This window comes from Zea mays, chromosome 6 (assembly GCF_902167145.1).
Source record: "Zea mays cultivar B73 chromosome 6, Zm-B73-REFERENCE-NAM-5.0, whole genome shotgun sequence".
In the NCBI taxonomy this organism is placed as follows: domain Eukaryota; kingdom Viridiplantae; phylum Streptophyta; class Magnoliopsida; order Poales; family Poaceae; genus Zea; species Zea mays.
In genome coordinates, this window is record NC_050101.1 from 166,417,912 (window position 1) to 166,440,261 (window position 22,350).

The 22,350-nt window shown below is 46.8% G+C and overlaps 2 protein-coding genes across 4 annotated transcripts; both read right to left on the bottom strand.

The window, feature by feature from the left end:
* Nucleotides 1-76: 76 nt before the first annotated feature.
* LOC103630515 (cation/H(+) antiporter 15) lies at nt 77-3,484 on the bottom strand. The gene is made up of 3 exons (XM_008651579.3): nt 2,822-3,484; nt 1,699-2,697; nt 77-1,608 (listed from the first exon to the last, which is right to left on the bottom strand). The coding sequence occupies exons 1-3, from the start codon at nt 3,098-3,100 to the stop codon at nt 289-291; spliced, it is 2,598 nt and encodes an 865-aa protein (XP_008649801.1). The 5' UTR covers nt 3,101-3,484; the 3' UTR covers nt 77-288.
* Nucleotides 3,485-18,525: 15,041 nt separating this feature from the next.
* Nucleotides 18,526-21,407, bottom strand: LOC100383924 (uncharacterized). Of its 3 annotated transcripts, XM_035959753.1 has the most exons (6): nt 21,155-21,407; nt 20,945-21,070; nt 20,803-20,880; nt 20,645-20,722; nt 20,198-20,295; nt 18,526-18,784 (listed from the first exon to the last, which is right to left on the bottom strand). In XM_035959753.1, the coding sequence occupies exons 3-5, from the start codon at nt 20,868-20,870 to the stop codon at nt 20,202-20,204; spliced, it is 240 nt and encodes a 79-aa protein (XP_035815646.1). In that variant the 5' UTR covers nt 20,871-20,880; nt 20,945-21,070; nt 21,155-21,407; the 3' UTR covers nt 18,526-18,784; nt 20,198-20,201. The 3 variants fall into 3 exon arrangements, with proteins under 3 accessions (XP_035815646.1, XP_020394696.1, NP_001308569.1); XM_020539107.3 differs by having other exon boundaries at nt 20,945-21,407; NM_001321640.1 differs by lacking the exon at nt 20,945-21,070 and having other exon boundaries at nt 18,693-18,784; nt 21,155-21,393.
* Between the last annotated feature and the right edge of the window lie 943 nt (nt 21,408-22,350).

A 22,350-nucleotide genomic window follows, 5' to 3' on the forward strand; every position in this document is an offset into this window, starting at 1 on the left:
GTGGACAATATTCTTAGATGGTTGAAGATTACGAATGATGAACAACGCATTCCCTAAGAACCTAGTTATATGACAGTCAAAATTGTACTAACCAGACAGTAGTGATATGAAGTCAAAACTGTACTAACCAGACAGGAGCTAGCGATCAGCTAAAATTGTATACAGAACACAACCCATCAATTGAAACAAACGTGCCACCATCCAAACACGTCCCTAATTAAAAACGCATAACCACCCCTACTGCCCTATCGATGCATCGACCAACGTTCTCGTGCCTGCTGCCAGAGGTCAGAACCCTCCAGCGCCGCCGCCCCACACGCCGCCGCCGCCACCCACCGACGTCCGCTGGTTGGCGTTGGTCACATACTGCCGGACGGGGTCGTCCGTCACGGCCACTGGCACGGCTGGCCCCGCGGCCGCCGGCTGTGGCGTCGTGATCACGTACTGCTGCATCACCAGCACGGACACCATCTTGGAGAACTCAGACGACACCAGCAGGTCGCCGATGGGCCCCAGCTCCGGCGACTCCATCCACTCCGCGAGCGCCGACGTCAGCGGCGACCCGGCCTCGCCGGGGTGCCTGCCCACGATGTACAGCTCGTGCGCGCTGTCCAGGCCCCGGATTGCCGCCAGCGTATCCTCGCTGTTGGCAACCACCTGCTCCATGTACAGGATGGCGTCGTTGCCGATGTTGCGCACCCGGAACTCGTTCAGGTACTCCTCGTCCATCTGCCGCTCGCTCTTGGGGACGTCCGGGACGATGGTGATGGCGCGCGCGTGCACGTTGGCCGCGGGGCCCCGGGGCGGCATGGGCTGCGGCGGCGCCAGCGCGGGGGCCTTGTAGCCCGGCGGGATGAACCGGACGATGGTGAGGCAGACGCCCGGGTGCTCCACCATGCGCCACGCGTAGGCCAGCCCCTCGCGGTCGTCGGGCCCGCCGAAGAAGAGCAGCGCCACGTGGTGCACGCTCGCCATGCGCGCCGCCGCGGCGCTGAGTCCGCGGTCCACGAGGATGCCCACCGAGCACGGCGCCGACGACAGGATGCTCTCGTTGAAGCCCCGGAGGGACGCGTTGATGGGTTCCATCCCGCCGTCCACCGTCTGCTGCTTGTGGAACGGGAGCACGATGAGGGACACGTGCTTGTCCTCCGCCAGGATGGACACGTCCTCGTGCATCGTCTGGTACGGCGACACCGCCGTCAGCGCCTGGACGGACACGCCGCCCACGCTCTCCTCGTAGCTCTCGAAGGCGTTGAAGATGTGGTCGCTGGAGCTGCGGCTCTGGTTGGTGGCGGAGTGGTGGGCGGCGAGCATGTTGGACGCGCGCCCGGTGAGCTCCACGAGGTGCAGCGCGTAGATGAAGATGGGGGAGCGCTTGGTTGGGTTAGACAGCTCCAGCAGCGAGATGATGGACGGCACGTTGCGAGTGGTGTGCACGCACGCCAGCATGCGCAGCTCGGAGTCGTGCTTGGACCGCTGCAGGTTGCGCCGCTTGTAGCCGACCAACCGCCGCGCCGGGCGGTACACCGTCGTCACCACCGGCGTCACGAGCGCCGTCATCGCCACAGACACCAGCACCATCACCGCGAACGACTCATCATCCAGCACCTGGTTTTATTTCTGTCTGTGGTCATCCAGTCCAATAATGGCAGTTGATGAATGAAATACTGAAATGACGTGGAGGAGTTGACTACTGACCTCCTTGTCCCTTCCGATGTTGAGGACGATCATCTCCACGAGCCCTCTGGTGTTCATGAGAAAGCCGAGGGCGACGCCGTCGCGGAAGGTCATGGTGTAAGAGACAGCGATAAGGATGGTGCCCATGACCTTGGCGAAGCTGGCCATGGTGAACACGAGCACGAGGAGCCCCACGGTAACGGGGTCGTGCACCCGGGTAATGTTGGTGCGGAGGCCGCTGATGGCGAAGAAGAGCGGGAGGAGCAGCCCGGTGACGAAGTCCTCGAGCTTCTCGATGAGCACGACGCCCAGCTGCCCGCTGGGTATGACCAGGCCGTAGACGAACGCGCCGAACACCGAGTGGATGCCGATGGCGTCGGTGCAGACCCCGGCGATCATGACGCCGGTGAGCACGAGCATCACGTGCACGTCGCTGATGGCCTCGCCCTCGGGGACGCGGCGGACGATCCACCTCATTAGCGGGCGCACGACGTAGAAGCAGGCGAGCACGAAGAGGACCCCGGAGAGGAGCACCCACAGGGAGGAGAAGGCAGAGCTGTTGACCTCGGAGATGGCGATGGCGAGCGCGAGCAGGATCCACGCGCACATGTCGTTGACGATGGCGGCGGACATGGCGATGCGGCCGAGGTCGGAGTTGAGCAGCTTGATCTCGGCGAGGATGCGGGCCAGCACCGGGAACGCGGTCACGGAGAGCGCGACGCCGAGGAAGAGGAGGAAGGAGGCCTGGTGCACGTTCTTGGACACCTGGTGCCGGAAGATGAAGGACGTGGCGGTGCCGATGCAGAAGGGCAGCGCCATCCCCGCCACGGCAATGATGAGGGCCTTCTTCCCCGACCGCCTGATGACGTTGACGTCCATCTCGAGGCCGACCAGGAAGAGGAAGTAGAGGAGGCCGAGGTGTGCCACCGTCTCCAGCGTCAGCAAGCTCCGCACCGGGAACACCGTGCTCGCCCAGACATCCACCTGCCCCATCACGGACGGCCCAAGGATCACGCCGGCCTGCGTACATCACGGCAACCAGCTGATCACTGACGCATGGCCTTTGGATTCGCGTCTCTATCTCGCCGGTGCATGCAATTGCAATAGCAGCACCAAAACCAATCAGCAGCTCAGTCTTACGCACGAGGATCTCAGCGATGACGCGGGGCTGGCGGATGGGCTTGAGGAGGAGGACGAGGAGGCGGGTGGTGGCGACGATGATGGCCGTCTGAAGGATGAAGAGCGGGAGCGAGAACTCCAGCGGGTTGGCCCCCTGCCAGATGCCGTGGGCCGTCACCATCATCGGCGAGTAGCACACGACCGAGGCGGCGCTGGAAATGTTGTTGCCCAGCGCCACCTGCGCCGTGGCGTTCCTCGGCGGCAGCAAGCCGGCCGTCCCCGCCGCTGGCACCTCTGTGGCCATCCCGGCGCATGGGAGAGCGTGACCAGAGCGTCGTGGCGAGCTAGCACAGTGGGAAGGGACGAAAGGTTCGGGAGGGATTGCGTCCAGTGAGCAGAAATGGGCCCGAGCGTGGAAAGTGGCCGAGGCCGGAGCGAGGACACGCGTGGCAGTGGTTTCTAGAGTAACTGCTAAATTTTGGCCGGCTCTCCGGGGAGTTTGCGCTTTCCGTTGCCTAATTTTTTACGACCGCAGCTTCGTTCTACTATTCTGCACTGAGTCTGAGTGATACGAACACACTTGTACAAGGCATATACGCTCATATTTAAAAGGAGTGCTTCGCTTGATTATCCAGCCAATTAATTTTGAGATCAATGCCTTGGACTAGGCTTAACTTTAATTACATACAAATATAGATGCTACAGAGGCTCAAAAATGTAATTCTCCTTATATCATCAATATACTAAAACTTACTTCGTTGGTTTAGACCCTGTTTGAGAACAATGTTTTTTAAAAAAAAACACAGTTTTTGAAATATTATAGTATACTTTAGTCATAACAATGTCATAGTTTAAAATTCTAAATGCAACACAGCTTAGATCTCACATAGTGGCACCGGATAACCGTTTAACTCACTACATGATCCCACTTAGTAGTATGACTATCTAAATTCTATACTAAATCTGACCAAACATTTCTTTACTCAACCTTTGACCGATAAAATGAAATACTAACAATGTTTGGTTAGATTTAGGATAGAATTCTACCCTAAATCTGACCAAACATTTTGTAGTATTATACAAATGCACTTTGCCTTACGCGTTCGATTTCATCTTCTTCAATGGTGATGCCACACAAACATCCACCTTCACCGAGCCACTTGTAATGAACGTGAGTCGTCTATGATACTCGATACCTCGTAAATGACATGGTCTACTTCATGTCATCGTTTTGTCTTATTGGTCTATCGATTGTAACTTCGCTTGCTCTTTATGGTTGCCTTGATCCACCAGTGCCAAATTCTCTACTCGTGCTTCATCATCTCAACAGTCCATTATCCCCGAGCATCTACATGCCCATCACACTTGCAACTCCTCGTTCTATCATAGCCAAGACATGTCTATCTTGATATTCACTAGCTAGCCACATATTATCATGCCATGTCTCATATGCAATAAGCTTCTCCACCAGTTGAGCACTTGTAAGTAAGAGGTGGTAATGGGCTATAAAATTTACAATATAAAACTTAAGGATCGAATCGGATTAGAATCATGCTATATTTCTATTTATTTTTAAACTAAAATTATTCTAAGGACTTAAACAGCTAGTAAAGAAAAATTTGAATCGTGATCCATTATCACCCCTACTCGGGAGGTAACTAAGTCGTCTCTTTTATCTTGGCTGACTGGCTGTGTTGACACTAATGCATTTATGGACTAATCGTATGTATATATCATATAAAACACATATTAGTCTACATATATTGTCACTCAATCACTGAAAGTAAACTATAGACTTTCACCGTGCAGTGCTCAACCAGACCACGAGCTGCATGCATGGCCATCTATAAAATAAATGAGGCGGCTCCGGCTGATGAACCTGCTCTGGTTCCGGAAGATCTGCAAGGGGATGGTGAAGAGACTCTCTGCAGGGTGTGAGCGCGAAAAACGGATTAGGGCGCCGTAGCATTGACGGTTTTGTTGGTGCCCTTTTTTATAGTGTCCTGTGTGGGATGTGGACCCAAAGTGGTGTCCGTGTTCTATTTGTTTTTGGGCCTCCGTGTTTACGTCGTCGGCTATTTGCATTACAGTTTTCAGTAGTGTCACGCAGCCACTTTTCGTGGCCCGCTTTCTCATTTTCCTGGCCTGGGTCCAATCCAATAAACCGCTTCGACAAGCTCACTTCGCCCGCCTCCCGCGTGCGCGCGCCTGCATGCGGCGCAAAGCCTCACTACTCTGTAGTACAAATTTACTAGTCCGCTGATGTGCAGCGGATGGAAGCATACGTACTCGCTGTCCGATGTATGTATGTATGTATTGTCTATTAAGCCACCTTTGACGCGACAAGATGATGCAGGGAACTTTTTCTCGCAAACATTTTACGCAAACATTTTACCTTGAGTTGATTTAGAAAAAATATAAAGATCTTTTTTAAAAAGATAATACAGGCGTTGAAACTGATTAAGTACAGTAGAGATGTATACATCTATTGTCTATTATTGTCTAAGCCACCTTTGACGCGGCATCGGGCGAGGGGGCAGCCCAAATCCTAGTCCTAGTGTTTAGGTCCTGCAGCTTGTCGTCTAGTCAAGCTCGCTTAGCGGATTAGCCCGTCCAGCTGCTAGCTTGCTCTGTCGGCGCTACATGTGTCTACCTGGAAGGGAGTCACCGGTCATGCACGTATGTACGTGTGCACACTTGCGATTGCGATGTTTATTGACTTGATTACTACCACTACGTACTAGGATAATCTTGTCATCACAACCTATGCACGCGTAACGCGTTTATTAATTATTTTGTAATTTATATGGATATATATACTCCATGTACAGCTGATTCACGAGTACGTACGTCGCCGCTGGAAGGGCCATAGCGCGTGCGTGTATCAGCTGCTAGATCGAGTTTGGTTTGGTTGTACTTGTACAGTTGTACTCATCACCGGCCGGCTGTTTTCCGTATCTCTCTGTACGTAGTACAAACTCCTCATAAACTCTGCACATACAGACAGTCGATGGATTTCAGGCGTTACGCGGAGTACGCTGCTGGCATGCCGCTGGCCGGTTAATTTGTTTGTTGCTCACCGCCCGTATATATCCACCTGCTCGATGGTTTGGTTGGAGATAGAGGCATGAACTAGCCTAGATTTGTTTCTAGTTAGGACTTATTTGTTTCAGCTTATAGATCATATAATCTAGATTCACTATCGGATATAGCTGTTCTTAAAAAACACTCTGCAAACTCTTTGCTAAGTGTGATTCTCAGCAAAAAGGACTCGACGAACTGTACATTGACAACAGGTTCTTTGAAAAGTATTTTTTTGTCGGACATTCGACATTCGACAAAGTCATTGCCGAGTGCAAGTAGTTACTTGGCAAACAAAAGTACTAGGCTCTCGGCAAAGTAGGTACTCTGCAAACAAAAGCACATCGGAAGGTTTCACGAGCGTCGCGCATCAGAACCGATGAATAATGGAATTCTATTGATTAGTGTTCTCATTAGCGCATAAGAGAGCAATTAGTGTGCACTCATTGAGCTTGCTAGTGTCAAATGAGAATTTGTGCTTATTACTCTTGGTATTTAGGGTGCAAAACTCTTTGTCACACATTAGGCACTAGGGTGATGTTGTGCTTGTAATTAAGATTTAATTTACACATATTTCTAGAGAAGCTCAATTCAACATCCATCTTAGGCATCGTGATCCTTTCATTCCTCATTTTTGTTTTTATCTGGTTTTGTAATAACTATTTATAACACTAAATAAAATTAAGTAAAAAGGTTATCAACTATAAAGTTTTATAACCCTTCTGAGATCTACAACTTTTGTTGTCCATTTTTCCATCTGAGATCATTTGAAGGAATTCAATCAAATGTGAGAACCTTAAACGTATTTTCTATGCACGGATTACGTAAATAAAAAAAATTATCAACCACAAATTTGCATAAAATTTTAAGATCTACAACTTTTGATTTGTCCGTTCCTCCATCAAAGGCCGTTTAACAATTCGAAATTCAAATGTGAAATATTCAAACGTACTCTTTCATACATAAATGATTTGAAATAAAAAAAATTGCAAGACTTTTCAAAGTCCACAATTTTTGTTTTAGTTATTTTTCCATCTAAGGTTTATTTAAAAAATTCGAATATGCTATATAATTCCTATTTTTAGAGGTGAACGAAAATCAATTTCTAGAGGCAGTTGTAAATTGAGCCGCCTCTACGAATAAGAACTAACCGCCTCTACGGGTGCATTTCTAGGGACAGTTAGAAATTGGCCCCCTCTATAAAGAAGCCTCCCGTTGCTACAAATCGATTTTATAATGGTTGCATTTTTATACCATACATATTTGATGTTGTAATTTTTTGGATGATTTTGATTAAACTCGAAATGCTTTAACTCTCTAAAAAGTTAAAACAATTTATAATTTGGAATTGACCAAGCAGCAGGAAGTAGCTAGTGTTGATGACGGATATCTCCTGCACATCACCATGTACAAACAAGGCACGCGGTAGCCATCAGCTTGATCGATCGGCTTTGTCATGGATGATTGTACCAAACCACGCGTGTGTGGGGGTGTCAATCTGATCCACCGTGTGTCACATAAATATATGTGTATCCAAAATATGATAAACGCGTAGCCTTGTCACACAGTACAGCTGCGGCCGGGTTCTTCTTCTTACCGGGTCAGGGTGCGTTCGTTTATACCGGATTTGGCCAAGAATCGTTCCAGCTCATCAACTCTTATATAAATTAGACAAACAATCCAGCCCGGAATCATTCCGGGTGCTCAATCCACTAGAACCGAACAGGCCCTCAAGGTTTTTCGATCGATAATGGAAGCTTATATTAAAATACCAAGTCATTACATCAAAAGGCCGGGATACAATAGCAAAGAAATCCGTAGCTTGCTCGCTCGATCGCTTACTGCTTAGCACCTGGAAAACGATGAGTTTGACATTTGGAGGCACGGATGAACACGACGACGTACATATCCTACTACGTATTTGGTAGGCATCTCATCATGTTGATGCTTAATGCGTTTTTAATTAGTCGCTATACAGAGAGGCGTTGGCTAAAGTTCGTCATCGAAATCTTCTTCGTTTTTGTTGTTCGTATCACCATTCATAAACGATCGCGCAGCATATACCGTTGAAAGAAAGACATTATTTAATTATTCACCCCTTGTTCTAGTTAGCTAATATATATATGGAACTCAAATTAAAACTAAAACTAAAACCACGGCAAGACTAACTACAGCCTTTTGTACCTCTTGTTGCCTGGTGTTCTAAGGTGGTGTTTGATGCGCCGTAGATTTTGAGGAGTTGGATACCGCACAAAATTCAATACATATGTTATTACTGTATCACCTTATGTTGAGATCGTGAGATTATGACGACAGAAAATCCAATACAGAATAAATCTAGTAGTTGTTTGGCAGATAATAAGATTAATTGTAGAATGAGATTCTAAAAATAAGCTATGAACCAAACATGACCTAACTTGTCTGATTTGAGTGTATTTCTTCGTAGTGATTCTACTGTTTCTAGAGAGAACCTGGGTCGACCCCTAGAAAGATGTTACGGGGTTTCAGAGTCAGGATTGAAAAATATTCCTCCGTTTTTTTCCCACTGGAACTATAAACCAGAAAACTCTTCTTTGTCACAGGTAAATCGGACTCAATTTCTCTCTAACATTTTTTTTAGAAACCAAATCATCTCTGCCAAACATGACCTAGTTTTCATTGCCATTCTCAGGTACAACAACCACATTTGTGCTTGATCTTCATTTACATGATGACTCGGTGCGCCAATAAGATTATATATATGTTCCAGGTGGTTCTGGAAGAGCCCCGTATTACAACACCTATATATATGAAACGCACACCACATTTAGATAACAATAAGTACAGTAGTAAACCGTGATTTTGTTTCGTGTCAACAAGAGCGGTTACTTTGGTTTGATCACAGATGTCACTTATTCGTGCCTTGATCGTCATTAACCATGAAACCGGCACACGAATGAAATGAGGCATGCAAAGCTATGTGCACCAGCTGGTGTTTTTTTATAATTCCAAGACAATAAAACATATTTAGTACTACACTAGGAAAGACGTCCAATCTCTTCAACTGATTTTTAATGGCTGTCTCCTTGGGGGAGCCTAGAAAGATCTAGTGGCTCGGTTTCGATTTTCACCGTGTGCCCAACCGTGAAATTAATGTAGTCTTATAACTCTCTAGGACTTAACAAAGAAAGAGAAACAGATACAGTTTTTATTTTTTTTTAAAAAAAATGCATACTATTATAACGATGGTTTGATTGTGATAACTTCTTCCAACTCCGAAGTGTCGTTATCAATGTTTTCAATAAACTGGTAACTACATTGTTCTTTACATGCATACAGGGTCTTTTAAGTAAAAAAATAACTAAGAAAAGAAGTTGAATTTCTCTTTGATTTTTTTTGGAGCATTCCGGACTCTACATACACATGGCAGCTAAGTGTTCAGTGAGATTAGGAACTACTAACAGTTAATTACCAGAGCTTAACCGGAATCCGCAGATAAACAATGATTAACCACAAGCAAGCAGCTGAAAGTGCCGGCCAAGCCTAATAAGAACCAATCTGAATGCATCATAAAGAATCATCAGGCCGATGTTTCGCAGATTCCTGCCGTGTAACTTCTTCTGAAGAAACTGCCACTAGCTCCCAGCTGGTTTGACAAGGTCTCTCTTACTCCAGGCACTCCATACCATACATATGGCCACTATATATATATTGCTCTATTTGCTCCGTTCTTCTCTCTCTCCAACTATGCAAAAGCAAAAACCCTAGGTCCCTAGCTGACCTGACTTACCATCGTAAACACCATTCACCTGGATAGCTGATGAGTGCAGGAAGAGGCTCCGACATGCAAGATTCTCTAAGCTTGATGCAGTTTCATGATCCGTACCTCTACGGCGGCAGCGCTGGAAGCGCCAGCCTGCCACTGCCACACCCTTTCTTGCCTCAGCATCACCAAGGCTTTGTCCATGGTTGCACCAGCAAGGGCGTGGCGGAGTTCGTCGACCCGGAGGCGACGGCGGAGGTAGGCGGTGAGCAGGGATTTGCAGTAAGCAAGGAGGTCTCTGAGGGAGGAGGTGATGGCGCGGTGGAGGTGGAGGAGCGAAACGACGCCGCGACGACGGCCAGGGGCGAGGAGGAGGCTCACGGCGTTCGGATGATCGCGCTGCTCATGGAGAGCGCGGTGGCCGTGTCGGTGGGCAACCTCGCGGACGCCAACGGCATGCTCCTGGAGCTGGCGCAGATGGCGTCCCCGTACGCGTCGTCTTGCGGGGAGCGGCTCGTGGCCTACTTCACCAAGGCCCTGGCGGCGCGGCTGATGAGCTCGTGGGTCGGCATCTGCGCCCCGCTGGCGCCGCCGTGCGCGGCCGTCCACGCCGCGTTCAGGGCCTTCTACAACGTGTCGCCGCTCGCGAGGTTCGCCTACCTTGCGTGCAACCAGGCCATCCTGGAGGCGTTCCACGGCAAGCGCCTGGTCCACATTGTCGACCTCGACGTGGTGCCCGGCGGCGCGCTGCAGTGGCTCTCGCTCCTGCCCGCGCTGGCGGCCCGGCCGGGCGGCCCTCCGGTGCTCCGCGTGACCGGGTTCGGCATTTCGCGGTCGGCGCTCCACGACACGGGCAACCAGCTCGCCGGCCTCGCGAGCAAGCTGAGCATGCCGTTCGAGTTCTACGCCATCGCGAGGCGGCCCGGGGACGCCGTCGTCGGCGCCGCGGCGGCGGACATGCCCAGCAGGAGGCCGGGGGAGGCCCTGGCCGTGCACTGGCTGCGGCACGCTTTGTACGACGCGGCTGGGGACGACGCGGCTACGATGCAGCTGGTGCGGTGGCTGGAGCCCAAGGTGCTGACGCTGGTGGAGCAAGAGCGAGGGTCGCCTGGAGACGGCGGCGCCGGAGCCGGCGCCGCTGGTCACGATGAGCACGGCCACTTCCTGGACCGGTTCGTCTCCGCGCTGCACCACTACTCGGCGATGTTCGACTCGCTGGGCGCGTCGCGGCCGAGCGACGAGGACGCGAGCAGGCACCTGGTGGAGCAAGGCGTGCTCGGCAGAGAGATCGGTAACGTGCTGGCAGTCGGCGGCCCGTCTCGGAGCGGGCGGGGAAAGTTCGGCTGCTGGCAGGCGGAGCTCGACCGGCTCGGGTTCCTACGAGCCGGCGGCGGTGGCCGCGCACAGCTGGTGGCCGGCGCGTGCCCGGCGGGACTAGGCTACACGGTGGCGGACGACCAGGACGGCACGGTGCGGCTGGGGTGGAAGGGCACACCGCTGTACGCGGTCTCCACGTGGGCATGGTGCCCCTCGCCTCACGCACAGCGTTAAACCAGATCAGCCGCAGCCAGACGCTTTTTTTTTATTTTAGTATCAATGCACTGTGTGATACGGTGCTAAGAGCAACAACGGTCCAATGCCATGCTAGAGTGGTCTCTTACAAGTGGGCCTACATAGTCACATGTGGCTGCTGGGCCGACGTGTCAGTGACCAGCTCTAGTTAGTGGTTACTTTTACATGTACTTATCATGTTTGTTTGGCTCCTGTATAGTTTCGAGTCCCGGTCGATCAAATTGGATTTAGTATTAGGAAAATGCAAAAGGATCGTACCTGAATTTTGCCGTTCCAATAAATGAGGAGCTGACGCCTGCATGGCTGCCACTAGCTCAGTTTCTTCATCGTGCGTTGAAGATTTATACAGGTAAAGGCAGGCAATTTCACATGTGAATAAGATAAGATATATAACTATATGGTTTTGTATAGGTAAATTTAGTTAATATCAGAAGAAAAATATACCCAACAGATTCTCTAAATGATCTTCAAAAAAAAATTGAAGTGAAGGTACTGTAGGAAGGTCCTACAGTAATATTATTAAAACAATAAAAATGAATTTAGAAATGAATTTAAGGAGGAGGAGGGAGATTACAAAGAAATGGAAGAAAGTGAGAGCCGAAGGGGACAAGTTACAACCCTAAATTAAGTAGCCAAGATGTAATGTCTTCTTTAAGAGCAGGCTTGACGCGATGGCATAACAGAGCAATTTCACTCCTAAACATAGCCTTACACTCAGGAACCGAAGGGGGAATTTCATTGAAGATCCAATTATTTCTGCACCTCCAAATGCACCACGTCATGATGATAATAGCTTCAAGCCTCCAGGGGACTTGCAAACATCTTCTAATTCTCAATAGGGTATGCAGAAGATCCGTAGCACATGGCGGAAGGAGGCCTAAAAGAAGCCAACATCTCTTAGCAAAGTTGCACCTGAAGAAGAGATGGATAGATGTTTCTTCAATCTGGAGGATACATTTATCGCAGGTGAAGGAGTCTAATGGCATTGCGCGACGCCTGAGAATGGAGCGAGTATTCAATCGATTTTTGAGCAGCAGCCAGAAGAAGACTTTGTGCTTGGGCTGGCATTTAGATTTCCATAACCAAACAAATAGAGGGAGCGTTTGACGGGAGCCAGTCAGGTGTGCATAAACCGACTGAGAGGAAAACCGAGTGGAGGAGGCACTGCATCTCCAAATATCATTGTGATCAAGCAACTGAATATTACCAAGGGTGTCTTGAAGTTGGAGAAGTTGCTCGAACGCTTCAGCAGAAAGGGGGGTATGAAACATTTCATTCGGGGAAGCTAATCGAGCTTGATGGATGTTAATCTCTTTGACCGAGGCAAAAGACCAGAGCTCCGGGAACTTTTCAGATAAACATTGCCCATTCCATCGATCATGTCAGAGAAGCGTAGACTTACCATTTCCAATTTGCACTTGGGCAATTTCCTTGAATGAGCCATGGATTTTGAGAATATCTTTCCACCAAAACGAGCCCACTGGTCTAGATGAGGGCAGAGAATTGTTATAATGAGTGTCCCAGATGATGTTGACCCATGGGATATTGACTCTGTTAAAGAATTTATGTAGACACTTCATAAGGAGAGCTTTATTCTGCCACTCAAGGTTAATGACTCCAAGACCCCCTTGAATTTTTGGCCTGCAAACCGATTTCCATGCAACTTGGGGAGGTTTTTTTGCATTTATATCTGCCCCTCTCCAGAGACAATGTCGTCGAAGCTTATCAATCTGATTGATCACAGTTTTCAGGAGTTTCAGGGTGCACATGTAATAGGTTGGAAGAGAAGAAAATACCGCATTGACCATTTGGAGTCTGCCAGCCTGAGATAGAAAAATAGAGGTTGCAACTAGTCTTCTTTCAATCTTCTGAATGAGAGAAAGGAAAGCTTCCAAGTTGGGTTTTTAAGCCCCAAAGGAAGACCCAGGTACGTGAAGGGCAAAGTCCCGAACTTGCAGTGGAATTTATTTGCTAGCAAAGCCATTTTCTGCTCCGAAACATTGATGGGGTAAATGTTAGATTTGTTATAATTCACATGGAGCCCTGTAGAATCAGCAAAAGAATTAAGCATTGCTTTAAGAAAGAAGAGTTGTCTAGGGCAAGCTTCCAGAATTAGGATTGTATCATCTGCGTATTGAATAACCGGGAAGTCGGATCCACAGGAGGTTGGAATCGGGAGCTTGAGGATGCCACAATCCTTTGCCTTGTTGATAATTGACTGAAGAAGATCAGCAACTAAGACAAAGAGAAGGGGGGACAAAGGGTCCCCTTGCCTAACTCCACGCCTGCAGTGAAAGCGTCTGCCCGGAACCCCATTCAAAAGAACATGTGATGTGCCCGATCCAAGAATCAATGAAATCCAGTGAAGCCATCTGTCTCCAAAGCCCTTATGTTTCAGAATATCAAGGATGGCAACATGTTCTAGTTTATCAAAGGCCTTCTCAAAGTCCAATTTTAGGATGACCATTTCCTTTCCTGATTTATGACAAATAGAGATGTATTCAAAGGCCCATGCAAGACAATCTTGAATTGTCCTCCCCTTCAGGAAACCATATTGATTCTGATGAATTAGAATAGTAATAACCAACTGTAGTCTATTGGCCAGAAGCTTTGTCAGGATTTTCATGCTTGTATTGAGGAGAGAAATCGATCTATAATCCCCCACTGAAGTAGGCGCACTATGCTTAGGGATGAGAGTCACATAAGAAACATTGATGCTTTCTAAGCAGATTGATACCTCATAAAATGTATCACAAAGCTCATAGAAGTCCGATGCAATTACCGACCAACATTTTTTACAAAATCCGTATTAAAACCATCAGGACCTGAGGCTTTATTGGAAGGAAGGTTTCTGATGATCTGATCTATCTCGCTGCGAGAGAAAGGCAAATCTAGTGTAGAGAGGTTATGAGCAGACTGAATCAATTCAGAAAGATTGAAAACCATAGATGTTGGCTGAGAAGACCCTAATCGATTTTTAAAGGCTTGAAACAGAACCTCCTCTTTGTCTTTATGAAAGACAGCCACCGAGCCATTGTCGCAAGACAGAGACAAGATATTGTTGTGACGATGTTTGGAAGTGGCATTAGCATGGAAAAATTTTGTGCCCGCATCCCCCAACGAGGCCCATTTGATTTGGCCTCTTTGCTTCCAATAGGCACGCTGATTGGAGAGAAGACTCTGCAGGTGTTGGACTAGAGAGTGCTTAAAGTTCCATTCTTGAATTGTTAGATCTCTGCTTTCCTCAATAAAATCCATCAATTGAATAATCAACTCCGTCTTAACAATCAACTTAGCTAGATTGGGTAAAGATTTCTGCCACCCATTGATCACTTTTCTTGCTCTTTTAAATTTGGCCATAAGCTGTTTTGCAGGATCAGGCTGAAAGAGATTTTGTTCCCAGGAATCTTGGAATCTGAAATGAAAGTCCTCAAGCTGAAGCCAATAGTTCTCAAATCTGAAAATGGGCGGCTTGGGAACGTTGGATTGAATGTTGACAACCCAGGGAACATGATCTGTGGCGCTCCTGGCCAGGGAAAAGGCAGAGGTGGCCGGAAATATGGTAGACCAGACAGGAGAGACGAAGCACCAATCCAGCTTTTCAAGCAAAGGATGACACTGCATATTAGACCAAGTGAAAGCTTGCCCTTTAAGAGGAATTTCTTGTAAACCCAGCTGACTGATTGCCGCATTAAAATTGAGCATTCTGATAGGGTCACCACCCTGCTTGTTACGATTTTCAGGGAACCTAATCATGTTGAAATCCCCAAGGAAAATCCAAAGTTTGTCGTCATCAATTTGAAGGTTAGAAAACCAGGCAAGAAAATCTTCTATACCATGAGGAGAACAAGGGGCATAAATGTTGGAGAGCCACCAGATTTGCCCATTAAGGTTGGATTGGAAACGAATGGTGTGCCCAAACTGGTTTTGATCAACTACCTCAGCCTCAAAGAGGGAGCTTTTCCAGATGGTGATGAATCCTCCAGAGGCACCAATAGAAGGGTCGAGGGCAAATTTATCAAAATGACGATTGCAGAAGAGACGAATATAAGCGTCATCGAAGGATTCTTTTTTTGTTTCCTGAATACAAATAATGTCACATTTGGATTCCAAAATATTATTCCGCAGAGAGTTCCACTTGGAGTCAGAGTTAATGCCTCTGATGTTGTGAGACAAAATTTTAAATGACCGACAAGAATTCTGAAGAGGATTATCCATTGAAAACCAGAAGTAATTCACTGAAGAGGTCGAGTATACCAAGTATACGACGACAGAAGCCCCAGCAATCAGCATGCGCGGGGCATGCTAAATTATAGAATTCCAGAAAGGAGGGGCAGAGAGCGCCAGCACCCCCCCCCCGAAATCCAGACCAAATAAAAGCCAAAAAGGCATAAACAAACCCCAAAGTTTCATTGCACCCAGGAAATTAAAACCATTCACCCAGAATACAAAAAATGTTGAGAAGTCTGGGGAGGTCACCACAGGGTCCACAACGGGTCCATCCACACATGGAGTAGTTTTGCCGCGGTACATAATTAAACCAAAAGACGATAAGCACCGCAACATCTCAGACCCAAGCTGAGACAAAAGAGACGGCCACGCATTACAGCCCCGCCAAGGGATGAGACTCCGCGTCATCATCCATATCAGAAGTGTCCCTTCGATCTGCAGACGGAGAATTCGGCTCATTTGTGGAGCAAGACGAGGAACGTTGCCTCTAAATGGCAACACCGGAGGACCTGGAGGCGCTTAAGGAGTTGAGACTTAGTTTTTGTGGGTCCACCTTGCAGAAATCAACGCCCAATTCCTTGATGGTCCTGTGGGAGAGCGATGGTGGTGCAGGAGACCCGGCACAGCACGAGCAATTGTTTTTACTGCCAAAACAAGGCTTAAAGCCTTTGGCCTTTTCTCTGAGCCTAGCACTTCTTCTCACTTCAGTGTCGACCAAGGCTGCACGTTTCTTCCTGCGCACAGCTGCAGAAGTCACAGGAGAAAGAGCCTCCACAGGCGAATCCAGGCAGGGAGGGAGCAAGCATTTGGGGGTATCTTAATCGGTATGGTTTCCATGTTGGGCTCCATGAAAGCAGAGAGAGCCCCTAACAGCAAAAATTTTCTGGCCCATTCAAAAGAATCCGGCCTCATAAGCAGGCCCATAAAGAAGGCAGCCCATAACTTTGGAACGGAGATGAGGTCTGCACTGGGGGGCAAAGTTCAGCGCAGGAGGAGAAGCGCTTTCTGGCCAGAAAATCATCGTATGCAGGGTCCTGAGAGGGCTGATTCAGGTGAGTCATGAAGCCCACAATGAGGTCATCATCAGCATTCGGATTCAAATTTTGCGCGCCCTGTTCGTTCTGATCGTTATTTCCCTCCAAAAATGGGTCCGCTGGGGGGAGGGCAGAAAGGGCAAGCACAACAACTTCATGATCAAGGTTACCGAGACTGTTGGATTAATGTACACTTTTTTGTAAAATCAATTTTAGAGAGTAGCTAAATCAGTAAATTTGACTAGTTTTTAAGCTAATTTCTTTGAGTTGCTCTAAGCCCAGCAAATATATGCGATCAAAAAAAAGCTCGGCAAATATACTGAATAGTTCATGACAATTGCGTCGGTTTATGTGTACCAACTGCCTGGACGAGAACATGTTTTCCTCTAACTTGGAAGGGCTTGACGCACCAGCAGGTGAGTTTTGGCAATTTACATTAATGTATGTGAGTGAGCCTTGTAAATTGCATCAACGTATGTGCACCAATTTCCTGAGCGGAGGACCGATTCTAAGAAGACCTGCCAAATGACTGTCCCTTTAGAACAGATAAACAAACACGCAGTACATCACAACTGGGATACCACTCTGTATGTTCTGGAAAAAATTTGGTTATAATATCTTAAAGACTTTCCTAACTACAACACATCGTCAACACCAGATTGCGATGTTGCTCTGCAATTCAGCGACCTTTTCCGGTCCAACGACTGTAACCTATGAGTGAATGATGGCAGCTTGTCTTCAATTCTTCACATCAAATTTTCTACGCAACTCAGTGTAACATCTTGAGCAACCAGGATTTATACGGTGGAGCTCCCCTCAGATAGAATAAAGGCTTATTTCTATGCACGTCAAAGCATAATCTTGCTATTTTTTAAAACATGGTGCTGCCTGCCATCCCTTGCAAACTGGACCTTCAGGATCTCAAAAAACACAAAATGTTGCCATATCATGGGTTTACATTGCAATCGTAAATGAAATTGGGGTTTGGATCTCAAACTCTGGTGATGGTTGTGCAATCTAGGGCTTCAGATTATTGGGGAAGATGAATCAGTGCAGAAGCAAGTGTGCTGGAAAGTGTAATAAGTCCGTGGAAGATTAAGGGCCATGGACCGGGTATATTTATAAGTTGTAACTAAAGGCCAAGCACTACGGGCCTAAAAGATAAGAAGCTAGAGCAATGTGAATATTCTTTGATATGATCCTTATCATAATTATGATGAATCTGAGATGGATGGTACAACCACTAATCTACAACAAATATTGGATACATATAGGAAGACAAAAGATAGCTAAGTTTCTTAATTGTTCTATTAGAATTGTCTAAATATAGATCATGTATATGTGTTGGTGCATTTGTGCCTTGCTTTTGACTCTTAAGTTCCTAAATTGTTCCACAAATTGTGGCTGATTTTACATGCCATGTGCTCTAAGTCCATGTACCCCCATGACGAGGGTATGTGATGTACTCATATCAAAATCTTCTAATTGCAACTTCATAACTAAAAATAATAGCATAGCCTTACATTTAATATGCCACAACTTCTGCTAATTAAGTGCCAACTCATTCTCACAACCATATTTACACAAATCTAGGAAGAAGACACCGAAAGTGATTGTGATGAGATGAATGACGTGGGAGAGCTTTGATCCGTGTGAAGAGTATTTATATGTGGGAATGTGCTCTCATGTTAAATTTTTATTGCCATGGTGAACTTTGGTTATTGTGTGGTTTGCAATATAATTTGATGGCTACAACATGAACTAAATGTTGGTCATGGTGATCTATTGAACCACTAAACTTTAATTACTGTCTATTTGTATAGTCTAGAGCATATACCTAGTCATGTGCTTGTGATCAGTTTGTAGAATTGTGAAACTCATTTGATTATTTTTCATGGTTAAAATTATCTACGAATAGTGCACCTTGTGTGTGTGAAGTGTGCTTCAACATATTTCTTAGCTAATGAAAAATTCGACTTCAACCTTCTTTTTAGAAGAAGCATCAAGATAGGTATATACCAAATTAAAAATGAAGTGTGAACTATGATGTGCGCTTGTGCACCGATTGTGTAGTGGTCTTTTTTTGAAAGGGAAGGATTTTTATTCATCAAGAACAGTACATCGAGATGATACAATTCCTTGAAAGTCACTTCCGGCCTCTGCCCATAGGAGCACACAGCCCAACAGAATCTAAAAACACACACTAGTGGCTATCAATCCGAAGACTAGACCGCCAACTATGCTCCCGGGAAAAAAACTGAGTCCTGCATGAGTCCTGCCTCTGTAGCATAGCCCATGCGCGAAGCCTCTGGGCTACAGTAAAAATGACCTGCAAAGGAGATAAAGAAATTTTGTTTTAAAAAATTAAACCATTTCTACCTAGCCAAATAGACCAACATACGGTTGCTGCCCCAAGTAGAGCTAGACCTTTATGGTCATTTCCGAAGCCTCCTATCCAGTTACCAAACATATTGTGGATATTAGAAGGTCTAGAAATACCAAAAGCTAGAAAAATAAAGTCCCAAACCCGTCTCGCAAAATGACAGTCAAAAAGAAGGTGCCTGATCGTCTCATTTTTGTGACAGAAGCAGCATTTCAGACTACCTTTCCAGTTACGTTTTGCTAAGTTATCCTTTGTTAGGATGACTCCCCTTTTTAGATACCACAAGAATACTTTGATTTTTAGGGGGGCCTTTAGCTTCCAAATGACTTTATTGTGATTTGGGATGTTGATTTTGATCAAGGCTTGGTAGAGCGACTTTACCGAGAATTTTCCTGACTTAGTTAGACCCCAAGTGAACTCATCTTCACCCTGGTCTAGCTGGACTCTCGCGATACGTGAATACAATTCGTTCCACGCCACTAATTTTGGTCCTATCAAAGATCTCCGCCAGGAAATATTTGGTTGTGGGGTTGATAAAACTTCTGCAATGGTTATAAATTTTCTTCTTGTTATGCAATATAACCCTGGGTACTGGTGTTTTAAAGTCCCATTCCCAAGCCAGTTGTCTTCCCAAAATCTCACCTGAGAGCCATTTCTAATTTTGAAATTGCCGAAGCGAAGGAAGTCATGCTTCACTTTCATCAGGCTGGCCCAAAAATGTGAATCACCAGGTTTCCACTGGACTTGTACTAATGGTTTTGACCCCAAATATTTATTTTTGAGTAATTGCTGCCAGGTTCGCTCTGATGTTACCAGCTTATATAGGATGTGTTTGGTTGACTGGCCCAGTCTGAGCCTGGCTCAGTGAGAGGACCAGGCTCAAGGGAGCCCGCATGTACAGAGCCAACAAATAATGTTTGGTTGTCTGGTCAAAATGAACCAGGCCCATATTATACGTTGTTTGGTTCTCATTTTTTTTAGCTTGGCCTAATTAGGTTACCGCCAGTTTTCATGTGTAAAATGAAGCTCCCGCCAAATTTCAAAATTTTAAGCGCTATTAAACAAATTACAACATATTTGAACTAAAAATATGATTTTGACCCATAAAATGAACTAATTGCAATCATCTAAATATGATTTACAATAATCTGAATTAAACTGATCCTCTTGCTAGTAATTTCTCTCATTGAACTAATTACAATCATTTCGATTACAATCATATGAACTATAGCAGCAACTTAAAATATGGATAACAAAAAACAGAACTACGATTGTAATTAAACAGAAACTATGATTTTAATAGAGACCAGAGACCTGTTTACATGGCCTACTGTCCTGTCAAATGTGTTTGTACATTACCAATTCATTCCTGGCACCATTCAGGCGTCTCGACTGTTGGACCCTTTCTCTCCATAATTTGGGACCAGAAGCAGTGTTCTTTCATATCATTAATAGATCTGGGACAACACATGCTAATAAGATTTAAAAAAAGGAAATTACACAGAACAAAATTGTAATGCTAGAATGAATCCAGTTGTGATTATGCTTATCCGGGGTCGGGGTGACTCGCAACAATGACTTCTATTTACCATTTGGACACAATTCGGAATTGAAGAAAACTTTGCAGGGGCCAGGGGTCTTACTACCTACCCTTCCTTCCCCCCACATGTTAAATTTCCTATCCGAGCAAGTACTGTCCAGAAAGAACAGCAAGCACAAACCGTCAAGAGATCACTAGTTCAAGGAGCTAGAAACGGTGGTACAACTCCAAACATGAAAAATTCTTATCAACATTGAGAATTTTACTTGACAGTCCTGCTACTGATCTTGGTCATGGCCTCATGGGTAGTCCAATACGTCTTGACAACCAGGAGGATCTTCTCCCTGACGCATACCAAAATGCATTAGTCCCTGCGTCTTCCTGCCTGATGCAGGTCCGTTCGTCAACTGATGATTTTTGTTACCTGTTCCTGTACAGGGTGAACACCGAGTCCGCATGGATGAGATCGTAGGTCCTCGGGTAGGTAGACATGCCCTCGCACCTGCAGTGAATGCAGTAGTGAGATCACGAAACCTAAACCGACGAGCGCGGTGGTGGACGTGGACCTCGAGCTGGGCGACGAGCGCCGTGCACTCCCTCCATGGATCCAGCCCTACAAAGAGAATCCAACCCTCCACGGATCCAGCTTTTGTGGAGCCCTGCATGGATCCGCCGGCATGGCGTCGTTCGCCCTTCGCCGACGACCCGGTAGTGAACCACAGGGAGAGGGAGAGGGTGAGGGAGAAGGAGAGGAAGAGGAAGAGGGTAGTCCTCACCGGCGCTGAGTGTGGCGGCGGAGGAAGATGGAGCGGACACAGCACGGTGCGGGATCACCAGGAGGAGCAGACACAGCGCGGTGCGGCGAGGACTGGCTCCGGGATCACCAGGAGGAGCGGACACAGCTTTTGCTCCGAGAGGCGAGAGCGAGTCAAGAGGCGAGAGCCGCGGCGGCGGCTGCGATGGGCGAGAAGAACCCTAGCACTTTTACCAGGCGAGCACGGGCCAGGCTCACCCGCGAAGGAAAAGACGTGTGTTCCAAATGGGCCTGGCCACAGAATAAGATATGGCTCGCTTCAGCCAGGCTCCCAAGTTGGGCCAGGATACCAAACATGCGGACCTCGTTTCAAATGGGACTGGTCGTGCGTTGGGCCAGGCAACCAAACACATCTATAACCATTTACTTAAAAGAGAGATGTTCTTTATATTTAGGTCTTCAATCCCAAGGCCCCCTTGCTCCTTAGGTTGGCATAAGATGTCCCATCTGGCCAATCGATATTTTTTCTTGTTCTCGTCCCCTTGCCAGTAGAATCGAGAACGAAAATAATCGAGTTTTTGAAGGACTCCCTTTGGAATAGCAAAGAAAGACATCATGTACATTGGTAGGCTAGACAAGATTGAATTTATCAGAGTAAACCTTCCCCCCACTGAAAGATGCTTGTCATGCCAACTGCATAACCTTTTTTCAAACCTCTCTTCTATTTTCTTCCAATCCGTGTTCCTTAATTTTTTGTAATGGATTGGGATTCCTAGATAGCACATTGGTAGCTGCCCCTGCTTACAACCAAAGATTTCTGCGTATTGATCCGAGGCATCTCGAGCCTCCCCAAAACAGAATAGCTCGCTCTTATGAAAGTTGATTTTTAGCCCTGATACTTGTTCAAAGGCAGCAAGTATCAACTTCATGTTGCGAGCTTTATCCAAATCATGTTCCAGAAATAAAATTGTATCGTATGCATATTGTAAGATAGACAGACCTCCCTCTATTAAGTGAGGCACTATGCCACCAATTTGTTCATGTTCTTCTGCCCTCCGTAATAACACAGCCAACATATCTGCTACTATATTAAAGAGGAGAGGGGATAATGGGTCTCCTTGTCTGAGCCCTTTTTTTGTTTGAAAGAAGTGGCCAATGTCATCATTAACATTTACTGCGACACTTCCCCCTGAAATGAAAGTATGTATCCAAGAAATC

Bases quoted from the DNA above. Each gene is read 5' to 3' on its own strand.
- LOC103630515 (XM_008651579.3), bottom strand. From the start codon at position 3,100: ATGGCCACAGAGGTGCCAGCGGCGGGGACGGCCGGCTTGCTGCCGCCG. The intron at 2,698-2,821 runs GTGCGTAAGACT...TGATGTACGCAG, and splicing joins GCGTCATCGCTGAGATCCTC to GCCGGCGTGATCCTTGGGCC. The intron at 1,609-1,698 runs GTCAGTAGTCAA...AAATAAAACCAG, and splicing joins ACATCGGAAGGGACAAGGAG to GTGCTGGATGATGAGTCGTT.
- LOC100383924 (XM_035959753.1), bottom strand. From the start codon at position 20,870: ATGTCTACCTACCCGAGGACCTACGATCTCATCCATGCGGACTCGGTG. The intron at 20,723-20,802 runs GTAACAAAAATC...GGTATGCGTCAG, and splicing joins TTCACCCTGTACAGGAACAG to GGAGAAGATCCTCCTGGTTG. The intron at 20,296-20,644 runs GTAAAATTCTCA...GTGTTGTCCCAG, and splicing joins ATCAGTAGCAGGACTGTCAA to ATCTATTAATGATATGAAAG.